The following is a 23809-nucleotide window of genomic DNA, read 5'->3' as shown; positions in this document are numbered from 1 at the left end:
AACTGAAACAATACTGTTAAATATGCAGATGCCATCTTAGTTTACAACATCTTCCATCATATAGCCCCCCCCCCCCCCCCACTGCAAGATTTTATGCAAAAAAAATCCAAAACATCAACAATGGCTGGCTCTAGAGGTGACTGTGTAGTGAGTGCGTCATACCTGGAAGTCAATAGCAATTACCGTATTTTCACGACTATAAGGCGCACTTAAGTCTTACAATTTCTCCAAAATAGACAGTGCGCCTTATATATGGAAAAATGTCATTCATTTAGGGTGCGCCTTATAATGCGGTGCGCCTTATAATGCGGTGCGCCTTATAATGCGGTGCGCCTTATAATGCGGTGCGCCTTATAGTCGTGAAAATACGGTACTAATAATGAGAATTGACCACGGAAACTTAAATAATGCCTTGCCAATGTTTTGTCACTTGTCTCACCAAATCTTTCAGAAATAAAGAACATCTTACACCAAATATAGTGTGTGAAAATGCTGATGTTTCTATGCCTGCAAGAAGGCCTTGGTGTTGCCAACTCAAAATCTGAGTGGTCAGAGTAACAGTCCTATTAACACTTATTTTATGCTACAGGGCCTGCAGAACCAATTAGGATTTCTGACCCTGGCAACAAATAATGGCTGAAATGTGATTAGTTAAATGCTTAAATAGGAAGGAGCGCAACAAGGGGTAAAGCAATGAAAGGAAGCGCTCAGACAATTTGGAATTATTTAAATTGTATTCATTGACAGCGGGAAAACGTTCTTCAAGGGCCGGACGAGGTCGGACACCCTTTCAGCTGCGACGACCATGAGGCCAAGGGCGGAGACCCTGGCAGCGGCGAAGACCCTAGGCGATGGCGACGAGGCCAAGGGAGAAGACCCTCTAGACTAGGTCGGGAACCTTTTTGACGAAGAGAGCCATGAACAATTCATATTTTCAAACATTATTCCTTGAGAACCATACTCAGAATCTAAAAATAAAAATACATGAAAATGTGAGCTTTTATTATTCATTTCACCACTTTGAAAGTAAAAAAAAGGCTAAATTCTTTTGAGAACATTATTTCACTGTTGATAATCAATGAGTATCAATGAGAGAATGCATTCAGAAGAGTTGAATGAATGAAAAAATATGATTTAAAAAGGCAGAGCCATATACACCCATCAAAAGAGCCACATATGGCTCCCGAGCCTTAGGTTCCCTACCCCTGCTCTAGGCCAAGGGTGACAGACAGTGTTGGTTCGCGGGCCACTTAACGTTAAATTGATTTCACATGGGCCAGACCATTTTAGATATAAAGTTTAGATTTTTTTTTTATAAATGGATTAAAAGCCCTGGATATTCAGTTTTTTATAGATCTAAAACAATGTTTATTTTAGCTTTTTATTGTATTTTTTGATTTCACAAATTGATTTTCGAACTAAAAACACAAAATTTATTTAAAAGGGGGAAAATCATAAAATTTAATATACATCTATACTCCATTTTAATTTGAAGCTAAAACAGAAAGTCATCACTCATGATTTACTTTCCCGGGCCACATAAAATGTGGCGGGCCAGATTTCCGATTGCCCGGGGGCGGAGACCCTGTCGGCAACGAGGCCGAGGGCGGAGACCAATCAGGGGGAGGCAACATGCAACAGCGCCGTCGCCTCTGCAGAGACTCCAGGGCGCGAGACGCCTGGCTACTGCCTAACGGGACCACCGGGACGATTGTTTGACTGGCCAGCCAGGGGCCTCCTTTCGGGTCTGCCGAGATGACCTCCCGACGGGGACAACTCCTCAAGGTCCTTAATATACATTATGGTCTATACAATAATTTGCTTTTTTTCACAGAAGGATACAGTGAATTGGAAATGTAATGATAAGCGTAATGAGAATAACAATTGTGGATACTTATGTGAGCTTGTCTAAATCACGGCAGCTTAAGAAAACACATGGTTTTTTTTTGTTTGAAACACCAGCCTTTCCCTTTCATACATCAGGACATATGATCTGAGAAGGTCCTCCATTGTATTTCCCTGAAACAAAAATAATGGTTATCAAGAATTACAGCCTTAGAAAAACAAGGCCCTTGAATATGGTAATTAAATATCATGCAGGAGTGGGAGAGACACCTGGAAGGTTTCACAGGTAAAGATGTTCCCTTTGAGCAAGGTGCCAATGGTCATCTGGAAATAGTCACCTGTGCTGTGGCACTCTGTGATGCGGCTGAATGGGTGCAAGACCAACAACTCCTGTGAGGTCCAAAATACAGATAGTGTAAACGGGTCTTTTTGGTCAATTCAAGCTTGACAAAAGAATATAACTACAGAAATATCTTGACATACGAGTGCCCAACATAAGAGGAATTTGAGATATGAGTATGCCCCACCCTGAAAATTTTATAATTTCTCGCATATAAGCCGGGCGGATGATTCCCAATTTTCACCTCCATATTCATGGTTTTAACAGGGAGTTTTAACAAATGTGTTACTTTGAAGGGAAAATCTTGAGAAAAATCATCACAAGTGGTATTTCTGAGATATACAATTTGAAAAAAAGAAATAAGTCTATCTTGATGAGAACCTGGTGCTTTCTAATTACAGAAATTACAATTTTCTTACCAGAAGTTTAAGGTGTGGCAGCCAAATTGCTTTTATGGTCAAAATATCTCAATTCTTTCCATGGTTCATATTAGAAAGTAAATGGGGAAAAAAACAACAACATTTTGTTTTATTTCAAAATCAAGGCTACTCACGTCTGGCCAGTCAGAGCACGTTTAACTAGGTTTTGACGGAAGCGCCGTAGGCAAGATGGCTGTGCCCCGAGCGAGCATTGACGGAACACGAGTATTTCCACTTTTTAGGCAAGATAACATTCATTTTTTCTTGAATTTCATTCATAGACTTGAAGTATCACTACTTGAGTAACATTTCGGCTACTCTAGCCACCTCTGACGATTACTTCTAGTCATATCTGACAGTGTTCTAGCCTGTTTGCTCTGGCAATCCCACCCCCAACCCCAGAAAAGAATCTGTATAAAATAAATAAATAAATGTGTGCCAGGTCCAGATACTGTTATTTAGTGTGCTTACCTTTGATTTTGGATCTATTAAGCTTACACCCCGTTTACTGATAGCAATCAAAACTGTACTTGGGTAGCTCGACTCACACATTTGCTGCAAAAATTGAAGAAGCAATCATGAATAAACTACACATTTTGCAATAGAAACTCACATTCAGTATTATGTGGACTTGCCTTTCATCCTTATAACTTACTTTAACTTCAAAGAAAGAGCAGCCAAAGGTTGGCCAGCTTGATATAGCTTGAAGGAAGGCAATTTTGCATTCATCCAGTGTGATGCCGCTCTGTTTGTTGTAAGATGACATTATGTTCTGGAGGAAGCAAAATTCCACTCAACTTATTTTGAAGGATATCAATGCATGCATGAAAGCAAGTACAGGTTAGACTTGATAAGATTCTTTGAATGCACTGTCATTCTTAGTTACCTTCTTCCATTCCTCAGGGGACAAGCTTTTGATCTGGTCAGCAGGGACCAAGTCTCTCAACATTTTGGGTATCATGACAAACTGCGACCTGTCAGAATCCACTTTGGCTCTGAAAAGCAGCCCACCAAGTCCAATCATGTCCTCTTTACTGCAGTCGTGATAGCCCAGCAGGTATTTAGGCACTTCCTAATGTGAAAGCATTTAAGAACACACACACACACGTTACATGTCGATTCTTTTCAACAACAGTGCGAAAAAGTATTCTTTTGATACCTGTGGGAAATGGAACATGAGGTCAGCAACTAAGTCTTTTCCTGGGATGACATTGAACCAGAGCTTCCTCTTAAAAATCAGACCATAGGCTAGGCTAACTGATAAGTAAAATGTCAATTAGAAAAACAGCATGGCTAAAAAATACAGTGCAGATTGTGCAAGTGTGTTTTTTTTTTGGATGTGATACCTTCTCTCACTTTTTTCCCTTTTTTTGAAATATCGGATGCCTCGCGTAAACTGTCAAAGAAATACTCATCTTCAGTCAAGCTCAGCATCTAAAGTTAAAAGGGAAGAGATGAAACTGAAAGTACACCCCAAAGCCTTTGAAATAAAGAGAATACCAAAGTTGGGAAAAATACACACTTTGTTTTGTGTTTTCAAATAGAGCCCATATCCATCGGGCGACCTCAGATTTAGCTGAGATGAAATAGTGTAGCAAAGCTCTTGGATTGTAGTCGTAGATGTCACCTCGTACAGCTGCAAAAATATTCATGAAATGCTATGTAAGTGATTAAATATTTTTGAACTGTGTATACAGGTGTGGTTTGTATCTTACATCATGTGTGTCATTTGGGAAGTGAATTTTATGGAAAATGTGGGTGCTGTTCTGTTGAATGGCATCTATTTCAACCAAAGGAGGTGGTCTCTTCCTCGGTTCCTTACTGAGAATATGAGACAAATGAAAGAAGCATTAAACAAAACTAGCTATGTTGAGAAATGTAAAACACCTTGCACTCAGTACAGTTTTACAAACAAGATGAACAGTGTTTACATTATTATGTTCTTCTAGTAATAGAAGGTGGCCTGGTGGACGAGAAGTTAACACGACTGCCTCACAGTTCTGCGATCAAGGGTTCGATCCCTGGTCCTGACATTCCTGCATGAAGTTTTCATGTTCTCCCATGGGTTTTCTCCGGTTACTCCGGTTTCCTCCCACATTCCCCCAAGAAAACATCCACAGTAGGCTCGTTGAACAAATTGTCCAGGTATGAGTGTGTGTTTGAATGGTTGTCCGTCTCCTTGTGCTCTGCGATTAGCTAGCCACCAATGCAGGGTGACCACCACCGGATGTCCATAGTGAGCTGGATTAGGTTCCAGGACCCCCTAGAACCCTTTTTATGCAAAGCAGTGTGGAAAATTGATGATTTTTTTAAAAGAGCTATCCATTCAATTTAAAACATTCTAATGTGGTCTAATACAAGAGGCAAATTAAGTATTCTATATGTGGTATAAACTGTGAAATATTCAGTTGGGGGCATAAATTGTATACACTGAGTCAGGTTGCTTGGAGGTCCATGTACCAAATCAAATCCTGTGTTAAGTGTCCTCATGTTATCTTTTCGTATGCAGCCTGACCTGCGCATCTGCTTCAACCTCTGGAGGCATCCTGTAGCCAGGGGTTGTCTAGTTCGGGACTCAAGGAAGCGCTGAGCATGTCTCAATAAATCTTGACTAGGTGGGAACAAGCCTGAACACAGCCACATCAGCTGCCACCCTCGCTCCATGCTCAACCTGCAGGGAGAAAATGTTTTGCTGGAATTCATCAATTAACATGATCAAAATAAAATAAAAAAAAATAAACTATGGGAAAAACTACTGTACCTGTTGTTGTTACTGGTCATTTGTTTCATAATCTGACAATAGATCTCATCCCGCAGAAGGTTGTGTTGGGTAGCAGGGCCAAAGATCTGGTCAGTCAGCTCTATAGGACTACGGACCTGCTTGATGGGGTAGTCACCCATGTACTTAAGAATCGGTAGCAACCAAGGTCAAGGACTCACTTATAGTTACTAAGAATAACAAACACCTTTTCAGAAATAATGTTTTCTGTTTTGGAGCAAAGGGAACTTTTTTCTTTTAAGTTGGTTGGAAGTACGTGATATGGAGTTGACTTTCAGAGGCATAGACTCAATTTTCAATTAATGTCTAGTTCTCGATAACAACGGTCACCAACTATTTTCTCAACATGGACGGACGGTTTAAGCGCTTCCTATTTTCTCGCACGGGGGTGGGATGGTAGGGGCACATCTACGACGACGACAAATAGTCCCAGGGGCTATTTAGCCGGTAATGGGTCAAATAGCCTACATGGCCCCACATGGCTATTTAGCCGGTAAGAATTCTGTGTGGGGTAAATAGTAAGAAACCACGGCTACGCAGCCACTGTCTAAATCAGGGGTGGCCAACCCGCGGCTCGCGAGCCGCATGCGGCTCTTTGCCCGGTTTCATGCGGCTCTTACGTCCATATCAAATATTTGTGTTTTATTTATTTTTGCGTGTGCGCTTCGCTTGAGTTCAATACGGTATTTTCGTCCAATGCGCATGTGCTCGGGATGAAAATACCTCAAAGTTTCCCAGTAGGAGCAAGGTCATTTGAGTAAACGTTTTTAACAGAGTGGGAGAGCTCCCGTGAACCAGAAGCGACAATGAACGGCGTCGCGCACACAAAAAGTATCCCAAAGATCGAGCGTCGGCTGAAAAAGCCACACCCCCTGCGAGGCAGACCAAGGCGAGAGTGCTCAGCCGGGAGCAGCCAATAGGAGAGCGAGGTGTACACCCACGTGGTGGGCGCGCTAGTTCGCCCACCACGTGGGTGTACACCTCGCTCTCCTATTGGCTGCTCCCGGCTGAGCACTCTCGCCTTGGTCTGCCTCGCATGAACATTGTGTGTGCACTGTCTCACACAGACAAACTCTCAGTTCAACCAAGTCCACAAACAAAAATATAATAATTTACAATAGCGTTTTTCTTTTTCTATGCATGTTACTTAGTGGGACTTCTGTCATAAAATCAGCGCCTATTTTTGCGCAACATTCGCTCCTTGTGAGCTGTCATTTATTATGAATGGCTTTTAACTAGCGAAAAGCCATTCATAATAAATGACAGCTCACAAGGAGCGAATGTTGCGCAAAAATAGGCGCTGATTTTATGACAGAAGTCCCACTAAGTAACATGCATAGAAAAAGAAAAACGCTATTGTAAATTATTATATTTTTGTTTGTGGACTTGGTTGAACTGAGAGTTTGTCTGTGTGAGACAGTGCACACACAATGTTCATTGTTGATAATGACTGGCCTGTGCTGTTAGTACTGTAGGAGTCAATTTATGTCATTACTATGCTGGTGTGTGACATTTACAATAAATCTGTGTGATGTGGCTCTTTGCGGTAACACAGTAAAAAATGTGGCTCTTTGCGGTAACACGGTAAAAAATGTGGCTCTTGGTCTCTGACTGGTTGGCCACCCCTGGTCTAAATAATAGTCATTAACACCTCCATGTAATCGCAATTAGTCTACATGAAAGTAACACCTATAACTGTGAGTACAGTGTGAGTAGAACCAGCTATAGGCAAAGTCAACCATTTTGGGAATTGAAATTTAGCAATAATTTCAATAATCCTATTTGGCAGTTATTATTTATTTTATAAGTGGTAAACTTCCCACCAAATGTGATGATCGGATGGACAGTTAAATTATTTTCCTATTCATCCAATTAGCATGCAATTGATAGATTTTAACATTAGGTGAATAGAGATTCAATGACTATTATTTAACATTGAGTGAATAGGGCATTTTCTTAACCATTCAACCAATCTTATTGAAATTTGATGTGTTATTGCAAATTGATAGATTTTAACATTGGGTGAATAGGAATTTAATGACTATTATTTAGGCAGTGGCTCCGTAGCCGTAGTTTCTCACTCTTTACCCCACACAGAATTCTATATAGCCCCTGGGACTAATTGACCGGTTACCGGCTGAGGAGCCACTGTCAATCGTAAATCCAAAATCCAATTTTCTTCTTTATTTGGGATGGGAACTTTGGGAATACAATCCTGACCACTTGGATGAGGTATGGGAATCATTTAATCATAAACCATCTGATGAATTTGCGTCCACTTAGAGGGCATCAATGGTTCCATTCTTGCTGTAATATCAACTCGCCAGTTTTGAAGACTTGGATTTCTACCGGAGCCTTTTCAAACAGAGGAGCTTGGATGATTTCAACCTCCAGTCATGCATGCATTTGCAATTTTTTCGCGCGTGATGAAGAATGGCTGAGAAAAATTATTGTAAATATTTGATTTAATGACCAATAATTTATACTTTTTCAGGATACAAATATATATACCGCAAAAGCTCAACCGAAAATATATTTATGGAAATGTATTGCAATAATTTTCTACCAATTATGTAGTTACAGCCCCTGGTCAGGAGGACATAGAGCGGCATAATCACAGGGCGTTGCTCCCCATGTGTCAAAAATGGTGATTTGTTTTACCTGGCTTTATATGCAATTTATTGTGTACTTTATTTTCACGAGCTTAACATAATTCTGTGTTCCTGTGACATGCTAAAGTGTGTAAGTTATTAATGATAGTGTGACATGCTAAAGTGTTTAAAGTTATTAATGATTGCATGTTGGGGATTACAACTAGTTTTGGATTGGATGTTTATTAGTGTTCGATCATTGATGCCTTCATCCAAATAGCAAGAGTAATATGTTAAAGTCTGTATCGGTATTCGATTATTGATGTCTCGGTGCACATAGGTTGATGCACGGGAGACTTTTTTAGTCATTACAGTAAAAGTTGGTTGAAGACAACAACTAATCACTGTGTAATTATTTCTCCCTGTGTTTCAAGGTATGCTTTTTGTTGTAGAGGCCGGTTGAGTTTGTGGTTTGCAAGATACAGTGTTTAGCATGTGAGAAAGAAGATAATGTTTAGTAATGTTTATTTACTTTTGATGTGTGTGTGTGAATGTGCGAGTCTCGGGTAAAGCACATGGGATAGCATTTAGCACGCTACTTTCGGCCACCATTACCGTTAGCATTATAATGTGCAGAATGTGTGAAGGTCGTAGCAAAGGAAGATATGTTATTGAGATTTCATTGTTTGCCCTGCTGAATAGCTAAGGACTTCTCTAAGTTGTAAAAACAAAAGGTAACACAAGTTATGGCCGTTTCTGGAACAAGTGCAATTGTACATTATGTTTTGGGTTCTAACGTGTTGTTAATATATTTATATATATGGGTGTAATTGTATATTATGTTTTTTGTGTGTGAATGATTACTGTAAAAGTTGGATTGACGACAACAACTAATCACTGTGTGATTATTTCTCCCTTTGTTTCAAGCAATAAAAACATGTGGGGTGCAACCTTCCACCAAAATGATTTGTGTTTTTGGATTGGATTTGAAATTATCGCTAGCGAGACTGTGATTTTCGAGGTGACCCGAAATGCATCTCTTGCATAAAAAAGGAGGCAAAGGGAGACAGAAAAGAACTTCAGAAATACGAGTTTGTGCACGGCTCTTCTAAAGGAAAATAAAGATTGATTTGCGGACCGGTAAGTGGGGAACACTGATCAATATTAAACAGAAAAGAAAATGGACCTTTTTAAAGTAATGTTTTGAGAAAACATTTTCTCGAGAAACAAAAAAAAAAGTTTATAGTAAATGGGTTTTTAAAAACTCAGCCTTGTAAGACATGGATAATGTCATCCACACAAATTACATAACAGCAACAGGCTATAAGGATATCAGTGAAGGAACTGCAGGCAAGGTAGTTCAGATCAGAGTTACGGACCAGATTCTTCAGAAGCGGCTGCTTCACTGTTTCTCTTGAATACACCCATAGCCTTTCTTTATCTTGAGGTCTTTGCAAACATTTAAGTACAATGTGAGCGTTTAAATAAACATTTATGCATACAGTTTGGGCACCTACGTGATCAAATCAAGTTCCAAATTCATATAAAAGATTTTCTATTCATACAGGCTACAAATAATTCACTATTTATTAACCACTTATTGAAAATCACCATAAAGAAGCAGCTGTGATGGAGAGAAAACATTGATTTGCCCTGATAAAATGGCACTACATTACACACCATTAGCGAAATATCAGAATTAAGGGATGTTTCTGATTCTAAATATTGTGTTAATGTCTAGATAAAAATATTTATTCCAAGTTTGTAAAGAAGGCCGCAGAGTTGAATAAATGTGTGCATACGTAAAGATGGAGTTGTGCTGTGTGCTACCGTATTTTCACGCATAAACGCCGTATTTGTTGCAAAAAAAATTACGACTGAATCGAGGATATGGCTTATATGCGCACAAATTAGACTAGACATGCACAAAACGCCTTTTCACAAGACAATGCGGCCGATACGGTCATTTATTTCTAAATAGAGAAAAGATAGACGGATGAAACACTAAACAAAATTAATTTTCACGTCAATGAATGAAATTCAAGGGGAAAAAAACGTATCTTGCATAAAACGTGATAAAACTCACTTACTACTTGTGCCTGCCATTTCTACATTCAGGGCACCGCCATCTTGTCGTGGGATGACAAACGAGACCGCTACCGACACACTTCCTGGTTATGCTGCTCACAGAACTTCAAAAAAAAAGTGTCTATGTGCAGGCAACACCTTTTAGGAATGTGAAACTCCCTACTAAAACCTTGTGAAAAATTGTGAATCAGGACGCGTCTCATACGAGCAAAATTGTAAAATTCAACGACTTTAAGGGAATTTCGAGGGTACGGCTTATGCGCGGAGGCGTCTAATATGCAAGAAAATACGGTATGTAGGGTGGGTGTTGCTGAAAGAAGGGGTGTAGCTATTTTTTGTATGATGCCTGTGTGACAGGGTGAAGTAGTTGATGTTATACATGAGCGCAGGTGTTAAGTTAAAAAGGGACTCATGCCGCTTAGCATGCGTTAAACACACGGCGATGACGTAATGGGCACGCGCAAGTCACGCAGTGATTAACCAATGGTCATAGACCTTGGTATAGTATAATAACGGGCTATTCAGACATTTCTCTAAGTTGGTTTGAAATACAACAAAGGACCTGTCTGATTATTTCACCCGTCTTTTAAAGGTATGTTGCTTTGTTTTGAATATCGATTGAGTGTGAGATGTGCAAGAGGCAATAAGTAGCATGTGAGAAAGAACGTAATGCTTAGTGATGCTTGTTTACTTTTTTTATGTGTGCGCGTAAATGTGCGAGTCTCGGGTATTGTTTACAGCAAGCTACCTTCGGCCGCTGGTTATTTACTTTTTAATGTGTGCGCGTAAATGTGCGAGTCTCGGGTATTGTTTAAAGCGAGCTACCTTCGGCCGCTGGTTGTTTACTTTTTTTATGTGTGTGCGTGAATGTGCGAGTCTCGGGTGCATTGTTTACAGCAGGCTACTTTCGGCCGCCGTTATAAGGGTAGCATAATAAGTATGCAAAATATGACGGCCGGAACAAAAGGTAACAAGTTTCTATACTCATAAATTATAATCGTTTTAGCAACAAGTACATTGTTTGGATTATAACGGGTTGTTAATATGTTACTATGTATATATTTGAGTGTTATTGTATATTATGTTTTGTGTGAATTGCTTTGATATAACTAAAGTTGGTTTGAAATACAACAAAGGACCTGTCTGATTATTTCACCCGTCTTTTAAAGGCGAAATACTGCCACCCGTGGAAAATCACGGGTACAACACCTGTAGAAAGTGAGTCTACAGCAAATGTTGCGGCATTTGCTTGTTATATTTTTTTGCTATACTATGATGTTTCATAACTGGGAAAATTTATCATATCTTGGAACAATAATTTATATATCAAAGCATTTTGAAACCTGAAAAATAAATCTGTTGAGGCATTCTTAAGTAGAGGCATCACTGTAGTAGTTTGGATAGCACTATGAGAATGTCATCCTGCAAAGATGGCTTTCTCAGTTATTGCTGTACTTTGTAGTATTTCTTGTTTGATTAATTATTCATTTGTCAATCAAATTGATTTTAACGGCTTAAATTGTATAAATGAACTAGAACAATACATGATTTGTGATTTATTTAAAAAGACATCACCTAAAATTTTCCAGCGCAAACTCTCTTAAAGAGACTGGAGCAATTGTTTCCTCTCTTTGGCCCGCAGTTTGTGTAACAGACAATTTCCTTTGTCCTGTACTCAGCAGCTCCTGATTAAGTAAATTTAAACAAATAACGCTTCACTCATTAACTTTACAGAACATTCTCACTCAATATGTGTATCGGTACCAGCATTTCATCAGTGGGTCTTGTCAGAGTTGGAAGAAACTGCAAAGCATCTTTATAGATGGAACCACTGATAGTTGTCTTCTGATTTGTAGCTTTGACCACGTTTTTGTCAAAGGAATTTTCCTGCAGATTTTCTATCAACAGGAGATCTCCTTGTTTACAGACCAAGAATGTGGGGTCATCTGTTTGGGGAAGCAGCATAGAGGTTTAGGCATATAAGGATATTAAAGAAAATGTTACCAAATATTATACCTGTTTTATTGAAATCTTGTTCGGCCAGTGCGAAGACTGAGCGGGCTCGTAGTCCATTAAGGTTTTGCTGTACAAGTGTATCCATGTCATCCGCTTCGCTGCACATTAGGACAAATTCACCCCTCACTGTGGCAATACTCACAGACTGTTCACTAAGAAGACCATCATTAGAACAAGTCAAAACTGTTTGCTGAATATGGTTTGACGAAAATGTGTACGCTTGCAGCAATGATTGAAAACATGAACCATACCTCAACTTTTTGACTTCTCTCATTTCCAGGTAAGGACATTCAAGAAGTTTCTTGTCTCTGCCATCCATGAAGAAGATGCCATTCCAATTTACTGCGACAAAAAACCTACTCTTGGGCAAAAGAGGTCCTGTAGACATATAACGGTGGCTTGAATGGAAGTTTTCACGACTACGCTAGTTATTCAAAACACAAGAGTATAGTTGTAGTGTTTTTTTGAAATTCCAATTATCTGTTACATCCACACTTTGTGTTCATCTTAATGTGTGTGCAATGGTCACTGAGAAGCATCCACTCATCCGCTTTCTTGTGGTTATTCGAGGTCGGGGTTAAGGAGCAAAAGTTTCACCAGAACAGCCCAGATTTCTTTCTCCCCAGCCACTTAATTCAGCTCATTTAGGAGGATCGCAAGGCGTTCCAGGCCAGTCTCCCAAATGTGTCCTGGCATAGAGCAGCCGATGATCTTCTGTGTGTGACCGGACCTTTTGTCGCCAGGCAGTTCGTCAAACAGACATATCGTCACCGGACATTTCCGTCCGTCGACGGACTCACGAACGATTGTTTTTAAAATAAAAGCCAATAAATAAAATGTGTTTAATAAAAATGATATTAAAAAGAAGACAAAGGAAATTCACATATTCTTCGTCCTTTTTTTTGCTTTGTATTCCCATAGGTATTGTGTATACAGACTAGATTATGTGCGCTGTGAGGAAACGGAGCTAGACGTCTTCGGCCATTTTAAGAACAGGCCCATTCGTTCCAATTAATAGTCAATAAAATTTGTTCTTTGAAAGGACAAAAGATTGCTTGATTTAAAATCAAACATGTGCGTCTATATCAAAGTCAGAGATGCAGTAATTTTTGGCATACTTCATAACAAATATCACCATCCAGTCAGAATTGTAGCCACATCAATTTGCGATTAAAAACCAAACAGTTAATTGTAATTTATTGGAGTCACTCAGTGCCCCCAAGAACTCGTTTGTTGGAAGATGTCTCTCGATTTGTTATGAAGAATCAACGTGACATCTGAGTTGTTATGTCAGGTTGATTCGCTTTCGGGTCTTTCCAAACGTGGTTCGCTCAACGCAAGAACCGTTTTGTGCATATTGTGTTTAGAGACGAGCACAAATAGCACTTGCACACGCCTAAATGTTAGTTTGTTTTGTCGAGGGAGTTTTTGCTGTTTAATTTTCTTTAGTAAAGAATATGTGAATTTCCTTTGTCTTCTTTAATAGTGGTTAAGGTTAGGCGGTGAATGTGCTTGGTGCCGAAGTGTCTGGCGACGAGTTGTTCGCTAAACACCACGAAGACAGTTTGTTGACTGCATCTCTAAGCAGACTCATCCAACCCCTGAGATGAGTCAGACGACAGTGGTGTCATCTGGTGGGTCAGTGTACAGTCGTATGTGTACAGGGAATACAGAAGAGGACTCGGTACGGAGCCTTGAGAGGAGCCAGTGCTCAGTGTAATGGAGGAAGAGATGCGGGGACCAAGTCTAACAGTTTGTGGACGGTTGGTTAAAAAGTTCTTAATTCAGTAGCAGATGGAAGAGCATAGTCCAAGGCTGGAGAGTTTGTCAGCCAAGAATGTCCAGTATTATAGTGTTGAAAGCTTAGCTATATTCAATGAAAAGCATCCTCACCTAGTTCCCATGGTGGTCCAGGTGGCAATGGTGTCCTGCTTGGACCTATTTGCTCTATAGATAAACTGGTGAGGGTCAACTGAGGGAGGGATTGTATCCCTGATACGGCGGGCGACCAACTTTTCAAAGCACTTCATGATCACATGTTTAAATGCCTATAATCATTCAGGCTGTCAAAGGTTGGCTTTTTAGGGACGTGGATAATGGTGGCAGATTTCAGGCAGGATGGGATGATTGTCACAGGGAATAATTGAAGATCTTTGTGAAACCACCAGTCAGCTGGTTCCCACGGTAATCGGGCGATTCGCCAAAAGGCGTTTAGCCGACGGACATCTGGCCGAGGGACAGTTCGCCGAGGGGGCATTTGACCGAACGGAGAGTTAGCCTAATGGATAGTTATCCGACCGGATAGATAGCCAGCCGACGGACGTAGCCCTGACGTGCTCACCCCGCCTCCGGTCGCGTGTGTACAGTGTTCCCTCGCTTATCGCGGTTGATGGGGACCGGATCCCCCCACTTTAGCTGCGTATCCACGAAGTAGGCGGGCGCCATCAAAAACGCTTATAGTAACGTATAACACGTGCACAAAACCACCAGCAGGCTAATATGCTGTTCATTCAGGTGTTTTATTCCACATTAGAATGCAGGTGTTTATGTTGGTGCATACAAAAAATCAAATATAGTATACATATATAGAGTAAAAAACTGCAAATGTAATAAATGTAAACTTATTCAGAAAACTCAGAAATTCAAAAACATCATAGCAGAGTCACTCGATCCTTGTGGGCTTTGAAACCTGTCTTCTGAAGTTCGTCCTTGAAAAGAAATGTTCGGGACGGCATCCTCTTCCAGTAGAGTCCTGTTTCATCCATATTAAAGACTTGCTCCGGGGCATAGCCCTTTTCTTCTATCATTCCCGTAAACAAATCCTCAACATAACGCCTCGCTGCTGCTCCGTCTGCAGAGGTTGCATCTCCATGTAGCGACACATTCCTTAGTCAGACTCGCCGCTTAAACCTCTCAAGCCAGCCCTTGCTGGCATCGAAAGCCGTACGTGGTCGTGGGTTAGTCTGGCTTGAGGCACCGGGCAGAGGATCACCTTCGTCGACGTCTTCTTCCTCGTCCAGAACGTTGACGTCGTCGTCACCACTCGCATGCACCATGGCATTAAACAAAGATTTAGCCTTACTTCGGATTAAGTTTCCGTTCAGGCTGATTTGCTTCGCCCTACAATCACGCATCCAAATAACCAGTGCATGGAGAGTGTTTGGGAGGCATCACAAAGGGCTTCACAAAACTTTTACGCTTAACTTGGCAAGAAGCGTACTGTATAGCACGAGATAGGCGTGGACTGAGAATGGGCATCCGTGGTGAATGGCCCAATGGGGAGTCGAGTATATTCAGTGAGCATTCAGTTGGCCAATCAGCTTGCGTTTATGCCCGTGATGCGGGCGTGATGCGGCCGTGATGCGGCCGCAATGCTTTGCGGATACGTGCATTCTTTGTGTTTTAAAATTTGTAAAATGATGAAATTACTAATTCCAATTGAATATTTTGTTTCCACACCTTGTAAGATGATGTAATTTATAATTTTAATATATATCTTTAATCATTTTTCCCAGAAAAAAATCGGCAAAGCTCTGTGCACGCGATAACTGAAACACGAAGTAGCGAGGGATCACTGTACATGCTTTTCAACCTCATTCATTCATTTAGCATAACAAAGGCATTCATTCACGGCCAAACACACGCAGAACAGTACGTGGCAGAACCAGAAAATTTTAGACACATTCTGCGTACAAAATGACCCACCCGAACTGAGTGGACCCGCCTTTAATACACACCCGTAACCACTCTAGACTGGTTTTGAATTGGCAGAACTCTTCCACTTGGTGGACAAATAATTTTATTGCAATTAGGTCCGGTACCGGGTTAAAAGTCCACTTTTTACCAGAAAACCATTCAAGAACAATATTTTAATTACTTCTAGTTATGTGTGTCAATAAGAAAAATATTTTAATTTTAAATAATTTTCCTTTATTTTATGAAATATATATTCAAAATCAAACCTATTTCAACGAATCGTCCGGTCAGGGGTCCGCAAAGGCTTTGGGCACCTTCCCAGGTACTTCGTCAGGGCCAGCAGCTTCCCTAGTGTTCAGTCTGCAGTACCTGTCTCATTTCATGTTCCTGAAGCTCCAGTGTACTGCTGCAGGGTGGTGGTGGATGTGTTGAAACTGGGTCTGATTTGTCAGTCTCAAAGGGGGCAAAGAAACGGTTCAGTTCCTCTGCTAGTGAGGCATCTGCGTTAACAGACACATTATTGTCATTGTAATTGGTAATATGTCGTATTTCCTGCCACATCTTCTTTGGGTTATTTCCTGTGAAGTGCTCCTCAATTTTCCTTGCATATGCTGCCTTGGCCTTTTTAATGCCTCTCTCCAGCTCTGATCTGGTGGTGCTGAATTGTACCTTGTCCCCTGACCTGAAGGCGGTGTTACGGCATTTGATGAGTGCCTGTCTCACTGGTCATCCAGGGTTTTTGGTTCGGAAAAACCTGTATCCGTTTATTAACAGTGACATTGTCAATGCAGTTTTTGATGATGGAAAGTACAGTGTCCGTGTAGTCCTGGTGCAGGAAAAACAGTAATGCAGCTGAGAAAGGGCATCCCCGGGCTTTTTTTTATTATGTTGATTTGTGGCCTTGTTAGCCTACAGAGTGGGGTCTATGAGGGGGTGAGGGACAGGCAGATATGGTCTGATCCAGCAAGGTGAGGGAGGGGTGTGGCTCTATAGGCATGTTTTATATTAGAATAAACATGGTCTAGAGTTTTGTCTCCTTTGGTGTGACATCACATACTGGATAAACTTAGGCAGAACAGTCTTTAAACATGCTTTGAAGTCAGCAGCGAAAATAAAGACTCCATCGGGGTGGTCAACCTGGTGTTTGTTTACAGCTGCTAGCAGGAGGCTAAGTGCTGTGCTAACGTTAGCATCCGGTGGAATGTAAACAGCCATTATAATGACAGTTGTTACCTCTCTAGGTAGATAGAAGGGCCTGCATTGTACTGCCAAGAGCTCTAAATCAAGGGAGCAGTGAGTGTTAATGATCCTACTGTGCAGCACCATTCATTGTGTATGTACACGTAAAGTCCCCCCCCCCCCCCCCCCCCCTGCTTTTCCCTGATAATTCTTTCAAACGATCATTTTGGAATAGCGGCCAGCAAGCTAATGATACCACGGCGTCGGGGAGTATAGCCACGTTTACGTGATGAAAATAATGTTGCAGTTCCTGACAAAGCTGTTGAGAGCAAGCTGAAGTTCCAAATTGTCCATTTCGTGGGTGATTGGTCAGGAAGATACCCGGAAGCGGTGCTCGGTGTGGTAGCTTCCTTAGCTTAGCTGCTAGGCCCGCCCGGCATCCTCTCTTTTGCTTTCTTTCCCTTCGCCGCCTCTGTCATACTCTGAGTGGGATTGACTGTCCAGAGAGATCCCGGTGGTCTCGAGATGTCCTCGGGGATATTGTAGGTCCATTTTTAATCTGTTGTGATGGATATATCGCATCTCCTACCGAGAATAATTAAATCCTGGTGACGGTAGAAAAAGTTTGCCTCGCAGATGTTAGTAAATAACAATAAAATTGAGATAGAGCCGCTGCACCAGTGCGCGCCGCCATCTCCAACTCATGCAAGTATACTTAAGCCTTTTTTGTTGGTTCATTTCTTGTTGCATCATTGTCAAGTTGATGTTAAGACTACTGACATGTCACTTCCAAGTCTCAAACAATTGCAAAGTGGCTATGAAATATGGTGTCAGAGTGTAATGTACGGAGATGGAGAGCTCAAAAAGATCGAGGAGGCAACAAGGCCGACCTCGTACACACCTCGGCCGACCTGTTTTACAATTTCCTGCAGCGGAGGAAGGTCTTTGGCTTTTAAAAAAAAATTTGACAGTGATGGTACTTTTTTGGTTTTCTGTCCAATACTTTCAGAGTTTACTTCTAAATGTTTCCATAAATATTCATAATTATTTAATTTGGTTTGCAAAAAGTATTTTTTCAATCTTGAGTCTTGCAATAGAGGGGGTCGTCTTATATTCGGGCCACTGCGGTATTTAGGAATTGGATAACATAGAAAATCGGTATGGGAGTCCTTGTGGCGTGTGTGGTTAATGCGTCAGCCTCAGAGCTCTAGGGTCCTGGGTTCAAATCCAGGTCCCGTTCACCTGTGTGGGTTTTGCATGTTGGCGTGAATTTCCTCCGGATACTCTGGTTTGCTCCCACATTACAAAAACAAGCATGGTAGGCTAATTGGACACTCTAAATTGCTCCGAGGTGTAAGTTTGAGTGTGCATGGTTGTCCGTCTCCTTGTGCCCTGCGATCGGCTGGCCACCGATTCAGGGTGTCCCCCGCCTCTTCCCCTGAGTCAGCGACACCTGTTACCCTAGTGACGATAAAGCAGTTCACAAAATGAGATGTTGTGATTATAACATTGTTCGTTCTGGTCTCCTAAAAATCTGGATTACACGTTTTGCATAATGGAGCAATCAGATTCCATTAACATGTAAAGGATCATGCTCAACAATGACATCATTAACATTGTTCATATATTATAGTGTATGTGGAATATCGGATGCATGGTCACTGACCTGACATCATTGTAACATCATAAAACTTGGAGAAGTGGATTGGCCAATCCACTCGGGCACTGTCAACCAGTTCTCCTTTCACGCTCTCTTTGCTCATGGTCTCATTTGTGTAAGTATCCTGTGAATTTTTGAATGCAAATTTGTGCTAAGGTTTTGTTTAACTCAAATAAAGTTAAGTGTGCAGATTCTGCATGATCTATTAAATACACACAGCTTGGGTCTGAGTGACCATGTGAACCCAAAGGAGGAACATGCGGTAAAATTATTTTCATCTTACCTGCAAACATGCTTCACTAATAAGTTGAATCCATTTTGTCATGGACTTGTACTCGATGAGAGGTATAGCAATAATGTCCTCAACCACCTTGCGCACATTTTCTTTCTTGTATGCTGAACCGAACTGAATGTAATAGTGCTTTGTTGCTAGATAGATATATCCATCATCCTAAGGGATGTAAACTCATTTTAGTGACAACATAAAAGGCTTAAAAATGTTTCGAAGTCACAATTACATTCATGTCTGATCTATATTAGATCGCTATATTTGAGGGATTACTAAATATAGCATACATTTTAACCTGCACTTTATCAAACATTGAATTTTTTTTTCCATTTTGGAAAAAAATGAAAAACACCTTCACCCAGTCCCACAATTAATTCATTTTTACTTTGACTTCAGAAAACTTTTAAATATTATCTTTACCTGTCTCAAATTGTTATATACCTGTAGTCACATTCATCATCATTAACTTTAAACATAAATCAATCTGTGGTTGGCATGAATTGTATTCACTAACTACTCGTCATCACAGCTTTAAATTAATTGTTCAAGTGAAGGCCTGTAATTTTCCTTTGTGTTATTCTTCAATGTCGTTTTACAGCATATTGGATCTAAAGCAGGGGTCTCAAACTCAATTTACCTGAGGGCCGCAAGAGGCAGAGTCTGAGTGAGACAGGGCCGCATCAGTATTTCCACAAGAAAAGCACTGATAAAACATTCCAACGTTATCAAATATCTTTATTTTTTAACGAAAAATAATGGATTAAATAAATTAACTTAAATATTAATAAAAAATAAATCAATAAGTAATAAAAAAATAAAAATAACGAGAATACAGTAGATATACAGTGGCTGGTTAAGTCGAGAAAACTAATTATTTTTATTCCGTTTCAAATGTCTGTATTAACAGCTCTTTAAATTTTAACATTCTGAACTTGAATGGAACATTGAACATGAAATATTCTGGGCACAGCTTCTCTTACTTCTTGCTGCTAGAGACCTGGCAGCGCTTCTTCTCACATAGCTGAGTCACATTTGGTTTAAGGGAGGAAGGAGTGGGGACCCTCAATAGAGCTTGAAGATGCTCATCAGTAAGTCTGGACCTATATTTGGACTTATTGAAGTTCAAGGTGGAGAAGAGTTTCTCACACAAGTATGTGCTCCTAAAAAGGCACATGGTCCGCTTGAACATTTGGGAAAGTTCAGGGAAACTGGGGGTCAACTCTATAAAAAATTGCCCAAGCTTGTCTGCTTCTCCACTCACCTCCCTGAACTTGGTTTTGAGTGCAGAGTTGCACTGCAGGTCAATGAGCTCCATTTGAAGCTCAGGAGGGGCATCTTGCACATCAAAGGAGAAGGGGTCCGCAAAAATTTGAAATGTGGCTTTGTGTGTCTTGAAGTCTGCAAATCTGTGATCAAATTCCTCCTGCAGCTTCGAAATGGCCTCCACATATTTCTCACTACTGAATGGTGTGCCTGCATCAACAAGAGTCTTGCATGCTGGGAAATGGAAAAGGTTTGTCTGAGAGAGCTGGGCTTTCCATAACAAAAGTTTAGTGCAGAATGCTCTCTTGTTGTCATAGGCAGCACTGACAAGTTGCCCCTGGCCTTGTAGCTTCTTGTTCAGTACATTAAGCTCATGTGTGATATCAACAAGAAAAGCTAAGTCCATGAGCCATTTGGGATCACTTAGCACAGGAACAGCAACCCCATCTATCTCAATGAAGTCTTTTACTTCTGCTCTCAACTCAAAAAATATCTTCAATACATTTCCCCTGCTGAGCCAACGTACCTCAGTGAAGTAGAGCACATCCCCATATTCAACAAAGAAATATTGCACTCCCCACTTTTCTTGAAACTGTCTGTGCTCATCACTGACCTTTCTCTTCATGGCAGGCTTTGAAACAGACATCTCTGGGGCTGTAATATGTGTTTACACTAGGAATGAGTCTCGGATTGAATTTTTAACTTTCAGTCGCGCGGTTCTGTGGCGCATGATCGTATTGGATTACGGCAGCTCTCTGAACCGAGCGGAGTGAGCGAGGCACTGGACAGCCCGACCAATGTCCCACCCTCCAGAGCCGTATACTTCACCGTGATTGGTTCATCCAGTTCCGAACACAGTGTCATTCATATCAATCTTGCGAGCCGCACATTAATCTTGCATATTAAGACGCGGGCCGGAAATTATTGTCCCGCCAGCCGCATTTGCCCGGCGGGACGCGAGTTTGAGACCCCTAAACTAAAGCCTCACCTTCTCACAAGTGTACTCTCCAGACTTGATGCCTTTAATGATTTGCTTGTAAATGAGATTTGTGCTGATGGAGTCTTCAGAGCAATCATGCCAGGGTGTGAAAAGCTCTTTGCGTATTGTTAACTGCACAGGAGTGTCCTTTTCATGCCTGCCCTGTCGTCTCATCTCCTGCTCGCACTGAGACACAGCATCAAATATGTGCTTTCCACAGCTTCCCAGAGACCACATCTGATGTCAAAGGTTAAAATCATTAGTCTGTGTTATGTGAGGTGTCCTTCGAAAGGTCGATATGATTTTGAAAAGCTTGGCTTGAGTAAAATCCCTCTCCGGTTAACCAGGGGAAGTAAAGCTCACTTTATCAAAGAGGCGAATGTAGAGAGAGAACCCATATGAGTCTCGTAGATTAATCTTGTCAGCCACGGTTTGACAGACCTCTGCAGAGGTGGAAGCGGAGTCCAGCTGTAGGCTGATATGACTGCCATCTGTTAGAATCACAGTCATTTCTATAGGCTCCTTAGCTATAGAAGCCTGTCAATGGAGGAAAGGAAACATTTAATGACAACAGTTTATTTTTGTAGCTTGTTAATGAATGAATACTCTTGCCAACTCCAAATTTATAAAAATATAAACAAGGCTGTATCTACCTGGTATTCCATCCAAGAAGGAAGCTCTTTTCTTTCTCCATTGGCTCTAATTCGATTCAGGCGCTTACTGCAATATTCTGCATATCCATTTGGTCCCTTTTGGACAAAATTCTCCAAATACTGTTTGGAATAGTCAAATAACACAGGTCAAATATGTATATTGCTAATAAATGGCTTAAACGTGCAGTAAGGAAGCTTGTCTGAAAAAAATGCTGTCAACATAAGCATGCAGCTGCAATGATATACAGTAGTGGTCAAAAGTTTACATAAACTTGTGAAAAAAAATATCATGGCCCTCTTGAGTTTCGAGTTATTTCTACAACTCTGATTTCTTTCTGATAGAGTGATTGGAAAAGATACTTTTTTTGTCACAAAAAAACATTCATGAAGTTTGGTTCTTTTATGACTTTATTATGGAAGAAAGGAAAAAGTGATCAAATCTGCTTGGTCAAAAATATAGATACAGCAGCGCTTATATTTGGTAACATGTCCCTTAGCCATTTTCACTTCAATTTGAAGCTTTTGGTAGCCATCCACGAGCTTCTGGCAAGCTTCTGGTTGAGTCTTTGAACACTCCTCTTGACAGTATTAGTGCAGTTCAGTTCAATTTTGATGGCTTTCTGACATGGACTTGTTTCTTCAGCATTGTCCACAAGTTCTCAATCGGGTTTAAGTCAGGACTTTGGGAAGGCCATTAGAAAACCTCAACTCTAGCCTGATTTTGCCATTCCATTACCACTTTAGGTGTGTTTTTGGGGTCATTGTCCTGTTGGAACACCGAACTGCGCCCAAGACCCAATCTTCGGGCTGATGACGTTAGGTTATCTTAAAGAATTTGAAGGTAATCCTCCTCTTTCATTACCCCATTTACTCTCTGTAACGCACCAATTGTCAGCTAAACAGCCCCAGAGCATAATACTACCACCACCGTCGTTGACGGTAGGCATGGTGTACTTGTGGTTAAAGGCCTCACCTTTTCTCCTCCAAACTTATTGCTGGGCATTGTGGCCAAACAGCTCAATTTTTGTTTTGTCTGGCCACAGAACTTTCTTCCAGAAGGTCTTATCTTTGTCCATGTGATCAGCAGCAAACTTCATTTGAGCCTTAAGGCGCCGCTGATTGAGCAAGGGCTTCTTTATTGCACAGTAGCCTCTCAGTCCATGGAAATACAAAACAAGCTTGACTGTGGACACTGACACCTGTTTTCCAATAGCTACTAATTCTTGGCAGATCTGCATTTTGGTGATTCTCGGTTGAATTTTCACCCTCTTGACCAACTTTCTCCCAGCAGCAGGTGATAGCTTGCGTTTTCTTCCTGATCGTCGCAGTGACAGAACAGTGCCATGCACTTTATACTTACAAACAATTGTTTACACTGTTGCTCTTGGGACCTGCAGCTGCTTTGAAATAGCTCCAAGTGACTTTCCAGACTTGTTCAAGTCAATGATTCGCTTTTTTCAGACCCATGCTGAGCTCCTTTGACTTTCCCATTGTAGCATTCGTGGGCGCTTGCATCCAATGAGTACTATTTAAATGGCCTCAGAGAAGTCACCAGCTATAGTCACTCATAATCACTCACAAGAAGTTAAGAGGCCATGTTATGAAGCCAATTTCACTGACACAACTCTCTAAGTCACCAAAATTGCTAATTCATGTTGCTGTATGTGGATTTTTGACCCAGCAGATTTGATCACTTTTTCTGTTAACCCATAATACAGTCACAAGAGAACCAAACTTCGTTAATGTTTCTTGTGACAAAGATGTATCTGTTCCAATCACTGTATCAGAGAAAAATCAGAGTTGTAGAAATAACTGGAAACTCAAGAGAGCCATGAAATTATGTTCTTCACAAGTGTATGTAAACTTTTGACCACAAATGTATGGAAGACTTGAATTGGACTTCGATATTTCTGCTTTGGGTATTGATTCAATTTATCTAGCTCACATTCGCCTTCATATTGTGAATGAGATTTACAAAGTTGTATGTCCAATATCTATATTAAAGGTTTCCA

The 23809-nt window shown here is 40.9% G+C and overlaps 1 protein-coding gene across 3 annotated transcripts in view; it reads right to left on the bottom strand.

Annotated features, from left to right (window-relative positions):
- Positions 1 to 845: 845 nt before the first annotated feature.
- The window catches only part of LOC144201563 (unconventional myosin-VIIb-like), a 76775-nt gene continuing 53811 nt past the window's right edge, over positions 846 to 23809 (bottom strand). For all 3 annotated transcript variants that reach the window (XM_077724295.1, XM_077724296.1, XM_077724297.1), the window contains 21 exons: positions 21798 to 21917; positions 21508 to 21681; positions 21154 to 21381; positions 18897 to 19064; positions 18620 to 18737; positions 12330 to 12456; positions 12079 to 12230; positions 11827 to 12008; positions 11638 to 11747; positions 9308 to 9423; positions 5366 to 5519; positions 5120 to 5275; positions 4320 to 4425; positions 4127 to 4240; positions 3951 to 4038; positions 3764 to 3861; positions 3491 to 3676; positions 3260 to 3376; positions 3076 to 3159; positions 2116 to 2235; positions 846 to 2019 (listed from right to left, as the gene is read on the bottom strand). In XM_077724295.1, coding sequence (XP_077580421.1) covers positions 1924 to 2019; positions 2116 to 2235; positions 3076 to 3159; positions 3260 to 3376; positions 3491 to 3676; positions 3764 to 3861; positions 3951 to 4038; positions 4127 to 4240; positions 4320 to 4425; positions 5120 to 5275; positions 5366 to 5519; positions 9308 to 9423; positions 11638 to 11747; positions 11827 to 12008; positions 12079 to 12230; positions 12330 to 12456; positions 18620 to 18737; positions 18897 to 19064; positions 21154 to 21381; positions 21508 to 21681; positions 21798 to 21917 — 2814 coding nt within the window. In that variant the 3' untranslated portion in view covers positions 846 to 1923. The remainder of the gene's footprint in view (positions 2020 to 2115; positions 2236 to 3075; positions 3160 to 3259; positions 3377 to 3490; positions 3677 to 3763; positions 3862 to 3950; positions 4039 to 4126; positions 4241 to 4319; positions 4426 to 5119; positions 5276 to 5365; positions 5520 to 9307; positions 9424 to 11637; positions 11748 to 11826; positions 12009 to 12078; positions 12231 to 12329; positions 12457 to 18619; positions 18738 to 18896; positions 19065 to 21153; positions 21382 to 21507; positions 21682 to 21797; positions 21918 to 23809) is intronic.

This window comes from Stigmatopora nigra, chromosome 9 (assembly GCF_051989575.1).
Source record: "Stigmatopora nigra isolate UIUO_SnigA chromosome 9, RoL_Snig_1.1, whole genome shotgun sequence".
NCBI classification, from domain to species: Eukaryota; Metazoa; Chordata; class Actinopteri; order Syngnathiformes; family Syngnathidae; genus Stigmatopora; species Stigmatopora nigra.
This window is presented reverse-complemented; position numbering and strand designations above follow the sequence as displayed.